Source organism: Lactuca sativa, chromosome 3 (assembly GCF_002870075.4).
Source record: "Lactuca sativa cultivar Salinas chromosome 3, Lsat_Salinas_v11, whole genome shotgun sequence".
NCBI classification, from domain to species: domain Eukaryota; kingdom Viridiplantae; phylum Streptophyta; class Magnoliopsida; order Asterales; family Asteraceae; genus Lactuca; species Lactuca sativa.
In genome coordinates, this window is record NC_056625.2 from 182,146,313 (window position 1) to 182,157,884 (window position 11,572).

The following is an 11,572-nucleotide window of genomic DNA, read 5'->3' on the forward strand; positions in this document are numbered from 1 at the left end:
TGAGCATAAAATCAAATTTAGTTCCCACAATTAACATCAAATTCCGATTTCACAGGAATATGAGTGGTTTCATACCTTAGAAGTTCGACTAAACACCATACAACACTGAAAATCAACTTGAGATGGTGGAGTAGATAGAGTTGCATGTGGAGGAAGAGAATTCTGGTTAGACACAAGCCTTAATTTTCAAAAAATAGAGTTCATGTGGACTTGAAAGAAGCGCTGATGGTGGATGATATTGACAATGACTTTTAGGAGGGGGATTTTAGAGGAGCTCTACCCTTGTCGGCCATAGGAAGCCATGTTTCGAGCGCTCGTGATACAAAGATGATTGAAGAGAACAAAAAACAGATGATAGATGGTAGAGGTATGATGGAAGCAAAGAATGGACATGAGAGAGAGAGAGAGGGTTGGGCCCGAGAATACGAAAATGCCCCTTTGCTTTTTGCTAGACAACATTAGGTTCTAACATTTGTTACTAGGAAGGATCAAAACCAATAAAAAAAATCAATTTTGGACTATTGATCTACCACCAAAAATTTTCTTGAACAAACTATGGACATAATTTTCGTAAGAAACAAAAAGAAATTAAGAAAGAAAATTGAAGTTTTTACTTTTTACAATTTACGACAACCAAATATGTATTTTGCTTTAATTTTTGGATGCTTAAAACAAATTAGTCGCGTGTCGAGCAATGCACTTCTAAGTCGCGTGGTTCCGTAGTACTCCGGCTTCCAAAGCCGAGAGTAGGTGAATGACATAGAATATTGTAGTACTCTCACCTTCTTATTTAAATTTAGTCAATTATTGTCATTTTTCTCGATAATTTCATGATAATGGACATAATCCTCTGCGACGAGCTCCTCCAAGAAATCTTCCACCGCCTCCCTCCTCCGTCGTCATCCGCCGTCTCCCTCGTCTCCAAACGCTGGCGCCATCTCCTCCACTCTTCCCTCTCCTCCCTCACTCTCCGTCTCTCCCCCAATCACCCTTCTCTCCCTTCCCTCACTTCCTTCCTTTCTCTCCACACCTACCTGTTCTCCCTCTCCCTTTCCTCTTCCTCTTCCTCCTCCGCCGCTGCAACCACCGCGTTCTCCGACAGCCTCCTCATCTCCATCTCCTCCTCTTGCCCTAACCTCACCCACCTCCGCCTCTCCACCGGCCCTGTCGCCTTGTCTCCCTTGCTTTCTCTCTCCACCTCATGTCCTCACATATCGTCTCTTTCTATTATCCTGTCCAGACCTCTCCTCTCCCTTCACTTCCTCTCATCATTCCGCTCACTCAAGAACCTTACCTTAATCCTTTCAGGAAACGGCTCACCTGACTCTATTTCCGAACAATACTCCTCCTCCTCGACTGAATTGCAGCTGGAATCCCTCTGCTTATCAGGAATTCGGGCCGGAGATTACGAGCTCAGTTGGTTATGGAACAATTGTAGTTACAAATCCCTATCGAAGCTCGTTTTCGAGAACTGCGAAGGTGTAGGCGATAATCATTCATTTGCGAGCTTCATCCAACGACTGAAGAACCTTCAAGAAGTCGAATTGAAGACATGTAGGTCAATCATCGCCTTAATTTTGCTTAAATTAGCTGAGAATCGTTGCGATTCTTTGTCATCTATGTTAATTTACGACGGAGGTAGCAAAGAAGGTTTGCTCCATTTCATCCGCGAAACGAACTGTAATCTCCAGAAACTCGACCTCCGATTGCCGCTCGATTTAGACGACAGTCATTTATTCGAAATCGGTACGAAATTCACTCAATTACATGTTCTTCGATTGCAAAGTTGTTCTATGGTCACAGGTGAAGGACTCAAAACCCTAGGGTTAGCGTTGAGTGATAACCTCGAAGAACTCGCTTTAACAAATTGCGATGTCATCAAGAGACAAAACGGATTCCTTGTGGAATTAGCTCAGAATCTACCAAAAATCAAGATACTCGATCTCTCCTACAACCATATGCTTCTCGACAAAGAATTTGCATCCATGATCAGTTCATTCAAGGATCTTCGGAAACTGAAACTAAGGGGTTGCAATAGGTTAACGAATGCATCATTGATCTCATTGTGCAAAAACTGTAAGCAGTTGGAGAGCATCGATATGGTCTACTGCCATGGAATCCAGGTGGAAGGTGTTGAGTTCGTGATCCTGAATTCTCCACAACTGAGAAAAGTGCAAGTGGAAGATCGCAAGTTATCAGAAATTGCGAGGAGATGGATGATAAACAAGTTTATTGAAGTTCAACCCTGATCAAGAACAGGTGCTTCTAAGTTCTAACAATTCCATTGAAAATTATCAATTGTATATTGTTTCTTGATTGTGTGTTATAAATTATAATGAATCTTTGCCCTGTTTCCATGGAAATAAGAAGAAAGCATATTTATGTAATTGTGTCTTGTATTGCAACTAAAGAATTAGTTTGATTTGTATGGTATTTATGCAATTGCATGTAATGTATAAATTAAAGATGAATAATTTGATGCATAAAGTGTATAAAGATTAATAATTTGATGCATATAGATATAGTGGATAAATTTGTTGGTGAGTGTTTTCCAAAGGTCACACTAAAGTAATGGTGGAAACGAGTCATGTTGGGTTAATTTGTTGTAAGATAATTAATTTTATTGAATAAAAAAAGTGAGATTTACAAATTTAGCCAAATACTTTAATGGCTTTTAAAAAATAGCTAAAATGTCAACTTTTTTTTTTTCTTCGAAAATAGCCACTGGAATCACAGCACGTATGATTCCGTCCCATATAAAATGTTTTTTTCTTACATGGGATTTCTTTCGATGTTCTTATAAAATTTTCAGGTGAGTATTGATTTTGAGCCATTGAGAGAATTTCAGTGTAAGAAATAAGGGTTGAGGTTTATATACTTTTGGCCCATAGGCCTAAAATGTGCCCAATTTGTAGACAAATATAGCGAGATAGCAAATTGTTTTTCTGAAAAATGCTATTATTTGGCTATTTAATAAATCATTTGCGTAAATTTGTAAATTTCTCATAAAACATTGAGGTGCTAACACTTTTTAAAAAATGTTTGAGCACTTTAGTTTTGTTATATGGTTGTTCTATGTAGACAAAAAAAAAGTCCATTTTTAGAAGATAGAAACATGGTTGTCAAAATTGCGATCCTGATCCGATCCTACGATCCTAGGTATGAAAAACGCGGATCGTAAATGAATCGTATTTCGGGTAGGATTGTAAGATCGTAGGTATGATCGTAGGACCGAGATACTATCCGATCCTACCTTCCCTTATTTTTTATTATTATTATTTTTTTTGCAAATGAAAATTATTTTTACCACTTTATGTCTTTTACCCTTTACCAATTTACTGTTTATCATTTTGTGTTCTGATTTATGACTAATATTTTGTAGTTTTTATAATTTTTGAACGAAAAAATAAATGTTTGAAATATTTTTCAAGTTAAAAATTATAAATTAAAATTATATTTTATTTTGTGGGATCTTAAGATCCCGATTCCGATCTTACGATTCCGATCTTGCAAACCCAAAAACGATCCTATATAGGATCTCGATCTTGACAACCTTGAATAGAAGACATAAAAACATTTGTTTTTCTTTTTTCATTTTGTAGAATACATAAAAAATAGTTTATAACAAGGTTCTAAATAACGTAAGACGTGACTTAACAGCAATGTCAAGCCTCAAGATTTTTCATGCCTTGGCGAGCCACGTTGTTTGTAAGGCGTGACTTAAGACGACAATTTTGTATATAATTTATATTTTTATATGTATTTTCAACTATTATTCATTTTTATACACATATATGAGTTAAGGCGACATTTTGGTAAAGCTTGGCGGCAGGTACAAGTCTTGAGCCATGACGCGCCATGGCGGAGCCATAACGAGCTTTTTAGAACCTTGGTTTATAGAGTTGGAAAAATATTTTTAACATTTATCTTTAAAAGTTTATTATTATTATTATTATTATTATTATTATTATTTGTGTACGTGGTTGAATTTATTGTAAGTGTAAACTATGTCTTTTGGCGTTTGACAAAACGTCTAACAAGTCTGAATGTGAGCTCACTGACAAGCCTTTTACAACACCAAACATTTAACATCATCGATAGTTTATTCTTTGCGAATCATATTACGATAGATTCAACTATCGTAAAGCAAATTTAAGGGTTTAAATATTATAATTTTTAGGTACTTATATAATGTTTTCAAGGTAATGGTTCGCGTCCTTCAAATGAAACACACATTTTCTCGGTCCTTCGAGCAAACAACCAAATTGTGAGTCTTGTACTCTTTTTTTTTTGGGGCACTTGTATGGTATTTGCCATCTGAGCAAACAAACCAAATATCAAACCTTATCTTGGTAACATTAAGAATCGAAAGTCAATCGTACTTTTCCTTTTTGAGGTGATCTTGGTGGGTTCCATTTGCAAAGATGGCTTAATCTCTAATGTTGTGTCTTGGCCTTGTTTGCACCATATATGAATCTTTCTATTGTTCTGTGGTATGAAACATGCATTCTCTTGGCCATTTGTAGGGAGGTCGGCCAATATTTGGAACGATCTACTTTTATATAAAAACAAATTTACATGGTTTTAAACAAAAAAGACAAATCTTCTTAAAAAACCCATGTGGTTTTTCAAAATATTAGGTTCAATACCTAGTTTTCTTTGTTGGGTTTTTGTTTAAAAATGTGAAAAACATAAATTGGTTTCGATGTGTTCTCCTCCATTCTCCCTCCATGTTTTCTTTGTTGGGTTTTTGTTCAAAAATTGATTTAAAAAACAATCAAAATAGCAACGGGAACAACATAAATTTCGAACAACATAAAACTATTTTATAACTAATCAAGGATCTATTTGCATGAAACGAAAGATTAAAATAAAACAACCAATAACAACCTTTAAACTTTGGGAGGTTAGAAGTCGATGAATATTACAAGAAGGCAATGTAGAATTCATCTAGAGTAGTCAACCAACAAGTTGCAACACAAAAGAATGCTAGTCCACCCTTGCAAGAAAAATCTCTATAGCCTTTAAACACAAATTTAGATTTGTCCCACGGAAAGGTTCTTTTGTGACTTGTTTTATTTATAACAATTTGAAAAACCACATGGATTTTTTAAGAAGATTTGTCTTAGAGAAAACTAGGTATTGAACCTAATATTTTGAACAGGACACTGCTCAGAATATCAGCTCTACCAGTCACCTAAACATCAAATAATGACCAATCTCAGATACCACTCAAAATACCCTTAGGTCAAATGTAACGAGCCAAAATTCTATCCGTCATCGACGTTAGTGTCCCATTAAGTCTTATTCTTAAACTAACCTTTTCAATTTTTTAAATTTATCTTTGGAGGGCCAAAGTGTAATAAAATGAACCTTGATCATGTATATGGGTCTAGGAGTCATTTTGTGATAATTTGAGGGCCAATAATGAAATTTATGAGGTATTTAAGTAACCCTAACCCTAAATACAGGATTAAATCCTAATTGGAAGCCTCCACACTACTTTTAAGTGAGTTCTTGAGTACATTTCCTTTATTGAAGTGGTGGTAGAAATCTAAGAATTTGTGGTGGTGATTTTGGTGCTTTCAATTGGAGATACTTCTTTGTTGGGTTCAAGACTTCTTCATTGCTTCTTCTCCTAGAAATTCATCTCATTTAAGAGGTATAAATGAATTTCTTACCATCCGTCTCTATTTTTCAAGTCCTTGTCTTAATCGTTGAAGTATTTGTTGATGTTTGTCAAAGATAAAAATCTAGACAAAATTGTTGATCTGTTTTGCGAGGGCTGTAGGGATCGATCTGGTCCGAATAAGACAATGACCTAGAGATATGAAATTGTAGGAAATTGAGTTTAGTTTTCATAACCTCCGATAACATCATTTTTGGAGTTGTAGATTCTGTTTTACGGTTAGAACACTGAACATTGGTCGGGGTGTGAAACTTCAAAATATGAAACTTAGACTTTGTTTTCTATGTTGATTACTTGTTCCTATATATCAATTGAGACTGATGTAAATCAATTCTTCCTTCTTTTAAGTCTATGGTTTTCTTTCTCGTGTTATTTCATCTTCAATTGACAAGAATGGGTTGAAATCATTGTCAATTGCTTCCTATTTTCTATCCTTGATCATGATGCTTTCTACTCTTGATTCTTGTAGTTATGTGTGGTTAATTTTTCAGTATTAATGAGTTTGTTTTGGTGGTTTAATGGCTGAAAAAATATGTTCATGAACACTCTCAAAAAGGTTATTAATCAAGTCCATGAAATGCTCAAAGTTTTGGAATCATTACCTTCTTTGTTATTGCTAAAACTAATGTTGATTTCTATCTCAATTCTAGTGTTTTTTTCTTTTTTTCTTTCTTTCTTTTTTTTTTTTTTGTAAAAATACCATGTTTTGAACCATCCAAAACGTTGTAACGACGTGAATTTTCAAAACAATTTTTCATTTTTATAACATAACATATTTTATAAAATAATCACAAACTCAAGTGTATCACATTTTATCCCAGTGAAACATATCCCAGAATCTCAAATACATAATACTCTATCAGTGTGTACAGATTATGCCGGTGCTTCCCGCGATCCTCGCTGGTACCTGAAACACAGTAAGCATAAATGTTTAGTGAGTTCCCCAAAATACCACATAAGCCACTTGATGCTATAACTCCGCAAGACCCTCCGGTCAATGTGTCTCAGTGGGACCCTCCGGTCCGGTCTGGTTGAGGACCCTCTAGCCTCGTAAGTCATTGGACCCTCCGATCCGATCTAATATCACATAACATACATAAATCACAAAGCACATAATCTCAAGCAAGCACATAACACGTAAGACCCTCCGGTCTGTACATAGATACCACTCTAGGTAATGTATAGTGAGAAAACTCACCTCGTAAGATTTCTAGAAAACTCTCGTGCTCGAATCCCCGATCTAGCCTCCGCCTATCAAAATGATAACATCTCTAATCAATGTACTCCTTACACCATCCTCTCTAAGAATGGGTAGAAGACTATTCTACCCCTCCCTGACCTCTCTTTAAATCAGTTTGACCAACCCTAAGGTCAACTGAAGTCAACTCAGTCAACGGTCCAACTTTGACCAGACTCGTCGAGTGCACTCAAGGGACTCGGCGAGTCCATGCGTGTCTTCTGAATCCTCCTAAGGCCTTACTCGACTCGTCGAGTTAACCTTTCACTCGACGGGTTACCATTGATCACGAATCACGGGGCAACCCGATCCGACTCGTCGAGTCCTCTTATGGACTTGGCGAGTTTCCTCCATGGCAACACTCATTTGACCTTCTGAGGTTAGATCTGATTCTCTAACCTATATATCTGACCTTCTAACACCCAAAAGTCATGTAAAGGTTCAATCTTTATGTCCATACACCATACATCAAGCTTTATTTGATAAAATAGCTCTTAAAATGACAACCTAGATTCAAAACTCCAATGGGAATTCATAAAGCTGGATGATTGGGACTCTCTGAACCTAGAAGGGTCCAGATCTATAACAAAAACTTGCAAGAGGGGTTTGAGGCATTCAAAACCCCAAAAATGAAGTGATTCAAGCCCTAACCCCAAAAATGGAATCTAGACAATAGGGAAGAAAAAGGGGGTTCGATTTGGTACCTTAGAATAAAGCTCCTTGCTTGAATAACTCAGAACAACAACCTCATCTGGTCCTTCTTGCTAGAGCTCTTCTCCTCTATTTCAAAATCACACCAAAAAGCTCAAGATGGATCTTTCTCTCACTCTACACAATCAAGCTTGTTAGAGTTCTCTCTTTTGGAAAGGTAGCCGCAAACGAAGGCCATAAGTGCCTTTAAATAGGGATCAGGGTCAAATATTTAGGGTTTATGCCAACAGTGCGGACTCGTCGAGTCGACTCACCAACTCGTCGAGTCCATTCATTAATCTGAGTCATCAGTCGCAATCCTACTCGACGAGTTTAGACGTCAACTTGTCGAGACCCCCTTCTTAAGTCAAAAGTAAATACTTAAATTATGATACCTGGAAATCCAGATGTTACAAACGTCTTCAAAACAGTCCCTAAAAATTCTTCATATGAGGCTTAATGGTGGATGAAACTTAAGCCATAATGGTGTTTTCTCTTTTAGCAATGAACTTTGTTTTTCCCATAAAAGCAATGTACTTTGAATCATGACATGAGGTTGAAAATTTTATTTTAACTTCTTGACATTTTTATACTGTTAAGAACTCAATTTCCAACTTTATAGTTGACCTTGGTTATGGCTTAATGGGTTAAGTTGTTAATTAACCATTAAAATGCAATGCTATAAAATTCTGAAAAATTACCAATCTATCGGATTGGTGATTCGTAAGCTCTCAAAGTTTAGATTTTGAGTCTAGTTTGTCCATGATTTTTCCCAAGACCTGATATTGTCCTTAACCAAGGTGAAAATCATCTTTTTCAATGGACTGGTCGGAAATTAGCCGCACGAACATGCTGTCTTGTAAAATTCATAGAAAAATTCTAGAAACAATCGTATGGACTTGTGAGTCCACTTTATGAAAAGCTAAAAGTCTAGTATACTGGAATATGAAAAACGATTTCAACTTATTAAGGTCTAAGTGGGGCTAAATTCCTTGAACATGTTGTTGTTTCGGGTTAAATCTGAGAATTTGAGCTAATAACCAATTTGCATGTTTAGGTAGTAAATTGCCATTATTTATTCATGTAAACTTCTATTAATCCATCTATTTGTTTTTAACTAGGGTAAGGTTTGATAGCTAAGGTCCTAAAAGATTTGAAGTGAGTAAAGGGTGCTTGTTTGACAAAGGTGATTCAATCTTTGTGGTTATTTAAAGTACTTGTTAAGGATTCCACATCTTAGAGGGGTTCGAATGAAACTAGGTTGTTTAGGTTGCATGTACCCCAATTATGAATGATATCATGATGTGAATCATGTTTCCATCATGTTATTCTTTTTGTTTGCTATTTTGATGTGAGGGGTGTGATAGGTCAATGATAGAAAGAGGGATTTGTAATGGTTGTGTGTGGTATGTGCATGCTATGTTTTTCTGGAAATACTTGTCTATGTTGGTTAGGACAATGCATTCTAGTGATATAATATGCCTTAAAGATGAAGTGATGATATGCGCATGATTATATAAAGATGTAAAATGCCTTAACTTGATATGTCTTGTTGCATGTTTACATATTGTGAATTAGGGAAGTAATATGCCATTTAATATTAATATAAATTAAGCATGATTAATTAGGGAGGTTTATAGTGTAATCCTTATGTGATGAATTAATAATATATTAATTAAAAAGGGGAATACAGTTAGTGGGGCGTAAATGGTAGTAACCTAGAATTAGGTGTCTGTCCTATCCGGATACTTGTGAAGGCCTTATAGGTTGGAAGAAACCTTAAGCAAAATGGTGACATCGAGTGGTTTTTTCTAGACCACCACTCGGGACATGGTTCATGGACACTAAGGTGTTCAAGGACCGGAGTGATATTGGCGTAGTGATGGCGTTGGATCAAATATCACGTTTGAGTGGGAAGTTCTAGTGATAGGAACAATGACAAGTACCACTCTCGAATGATAACGTGCATACTTGTATGTGCAACGTCTGAGTATAGTTTCAATGAACTACTCGAAGGGGAAATCTTGGGCGCTGTTGTTGTCTATATACAAGTGGCATAGGCGAAGATGAAGGCGACACAAAGGAGGGTCGAGGGCTTGTTAAGGAAGGCGGCAACATCAAGGCGGTGCAATAATAGTAGAAGCTGGAGGAGCGCCATAAAGACTATTGGTACCTATCATAGACCTGACTCATTTTATGGGCTTGAGTTCGGGTGATCGAGGGGACCCAGACTTGAGATCTCCGGAGGATCCAGCTACAGGAAACCAGGAACGGAGAGCTTTTTTAGAGCTCCCTAGCTTGTTTTGATGTTCAGGGGTAAGGCGAACACAGTGAACCGGGAGCAATTTTATAAGTGAGTCGCACCTCACTTAGTGCATTGGGTTGAGCTGGTCACGTTAGTAGTGAATGAAGTTTTTACCTCTTGGGTTAGTGATGGACCCAGGGATAGTGATGGACCCAGTGGGGTAGGGTTGGGTCGGTCACTTAGTAGTGAATGGGTTTTTCCTTCAGGTTAGCGATGAACCTATGTGCAGGGTGTCTACCATACGGGTTAGTGATGGATCCATGTGTGTGGAGTCTTCCTTATGGGTTAGTGATGGACCCATGTGAAGGGAAATTTCCTTAAGGTTATTGATGAACCCGTGGATATGAATAATTACTAATTATCTAATATTAAAAGATAAATAATAAGAGTAGACCCTAATGATACTCTAGTGAAGAACATGCGATGTATGTGAAGTATATGGTGTGTGTGATGTATGCGAGTATGTGTGGTATGTGATGCATGAGATGTATGTGATGATATGCTATGTGTGTTTTCCTAACATTGTACTTATGGTTGAATCACTTAGCATTTGTTGACACTTGTTTCTTTGCTTGTTGATGCCTTGCATTGGTACAGGTAGCATAGTTAGACGGCTTAGTGAGGATGGGAAATTTAGTTACCTTCTAGTTTATATCTTAGTATTGATACCATTTGGACATTATCGTTGAGTTTTCTTATGAGAACTTATTTTGATTTGGTTTATGAACTTTATTTTGAAGAATGGTGTTTTTGGTCATAAAAGTAACATTGGTGATGTTTTCACAAACTTCAAAATAAGACTTCCGCTAATGTATTCTGCTAAATAGATGTTTGAAAAATAAAAAAATGGATGAAAAATCACGATGTTACATCAAACTTGGTCAAAATCTTGGTCAATGTCAAAAGTCAAAGAAGTAAACTGAGTCGACTCAGCTGAGTACACTGAACGTACTCAGTTTATACTCACGACGTAGTAAGGTCTTGAACAAAAATGGGGCATTGACCATGTATGCGCAACATACCTTCAAATACGCCCAACATACACGTCTACCACCTTCCATTTATAATAAGTGCTTAATCCCTTAAGCTCTTTCGATCAAAATTCAGATCTAGTCCTCAAATGACGTCCTTAATCATAAACTTTCCAACTTTATGATCTTGCATGGCTAATAAGTGCTCAATACTAAAAACCCTAACTTCTTAGCTCATTAATACGTTATAACCCATGCATAGAAGGAACCGAATGACCAAGATTGCATTTTTATGACTCTAGACACCGCAAAAACATCCAAAAGGACAACCTACTTGGTCTAGAGTATGTTATATTCAAGAACACCATAGCAAGGGGACAAAAAGCACATAATAGCATGATACAAGCTAGATCTAACAAAATAATCATCAAGGTATAAACTTTATACTTTCTGGAGATGTAGAAGGGTGCAAAACGTCCAGATCCAAGGTGCTTCAAGCTTCTAAGATGCTTTCCTTTCTTCCTCCTTCCTCTAACAACACAAAAACACACACTAATGGCTCAATGGTGCTCTTAAATGGATTAGGGTTTGCAAGGTACGAAAAAGGGGTGGGAGGCTGACAAGGGAAGAGTCTTGGGGGAGTTAATGAGGTTTAAGTAGGGTCCAAACTCTAAAAATTT

The 11,572-nt window shown here is 36.8% G+C and overlaps 1 protein-coding gene across 1 annotated transcript; it reads left to right on the top strand.

The window, feature by feature from the left end:
• Window positions 1–782: 782 nt before the first annotated feature.
• LOC111913101 (F-box/LRR-repeat protein 4) lies at window positions 783–2,442 on the top strand. Its single transcript, XM_023908831.3, has one exon. It carries the CDS (start codon window positions 831–833, stop codon window positions 2,247–2,249), a length of 1,419 nt encoding a protein of 472 aa, XP_023764599.1. The 5' UTR covers window positions 783–830; the 3' UTR covers window positions 2,250–2,442.
• The last annotated feature ends 9,130 nt before the right edge of the window (window positions 2,443–11,572 follow it).

Excerpts from the sequence above, each read along its gene's own strand:
- LOC111913101 (XM_023908831.3), top strand. The coding sequence starts at position 831 with ATGATAATGGACATAATCCTCTGCGACGAGCTCCTCCAAGAAATCTTC.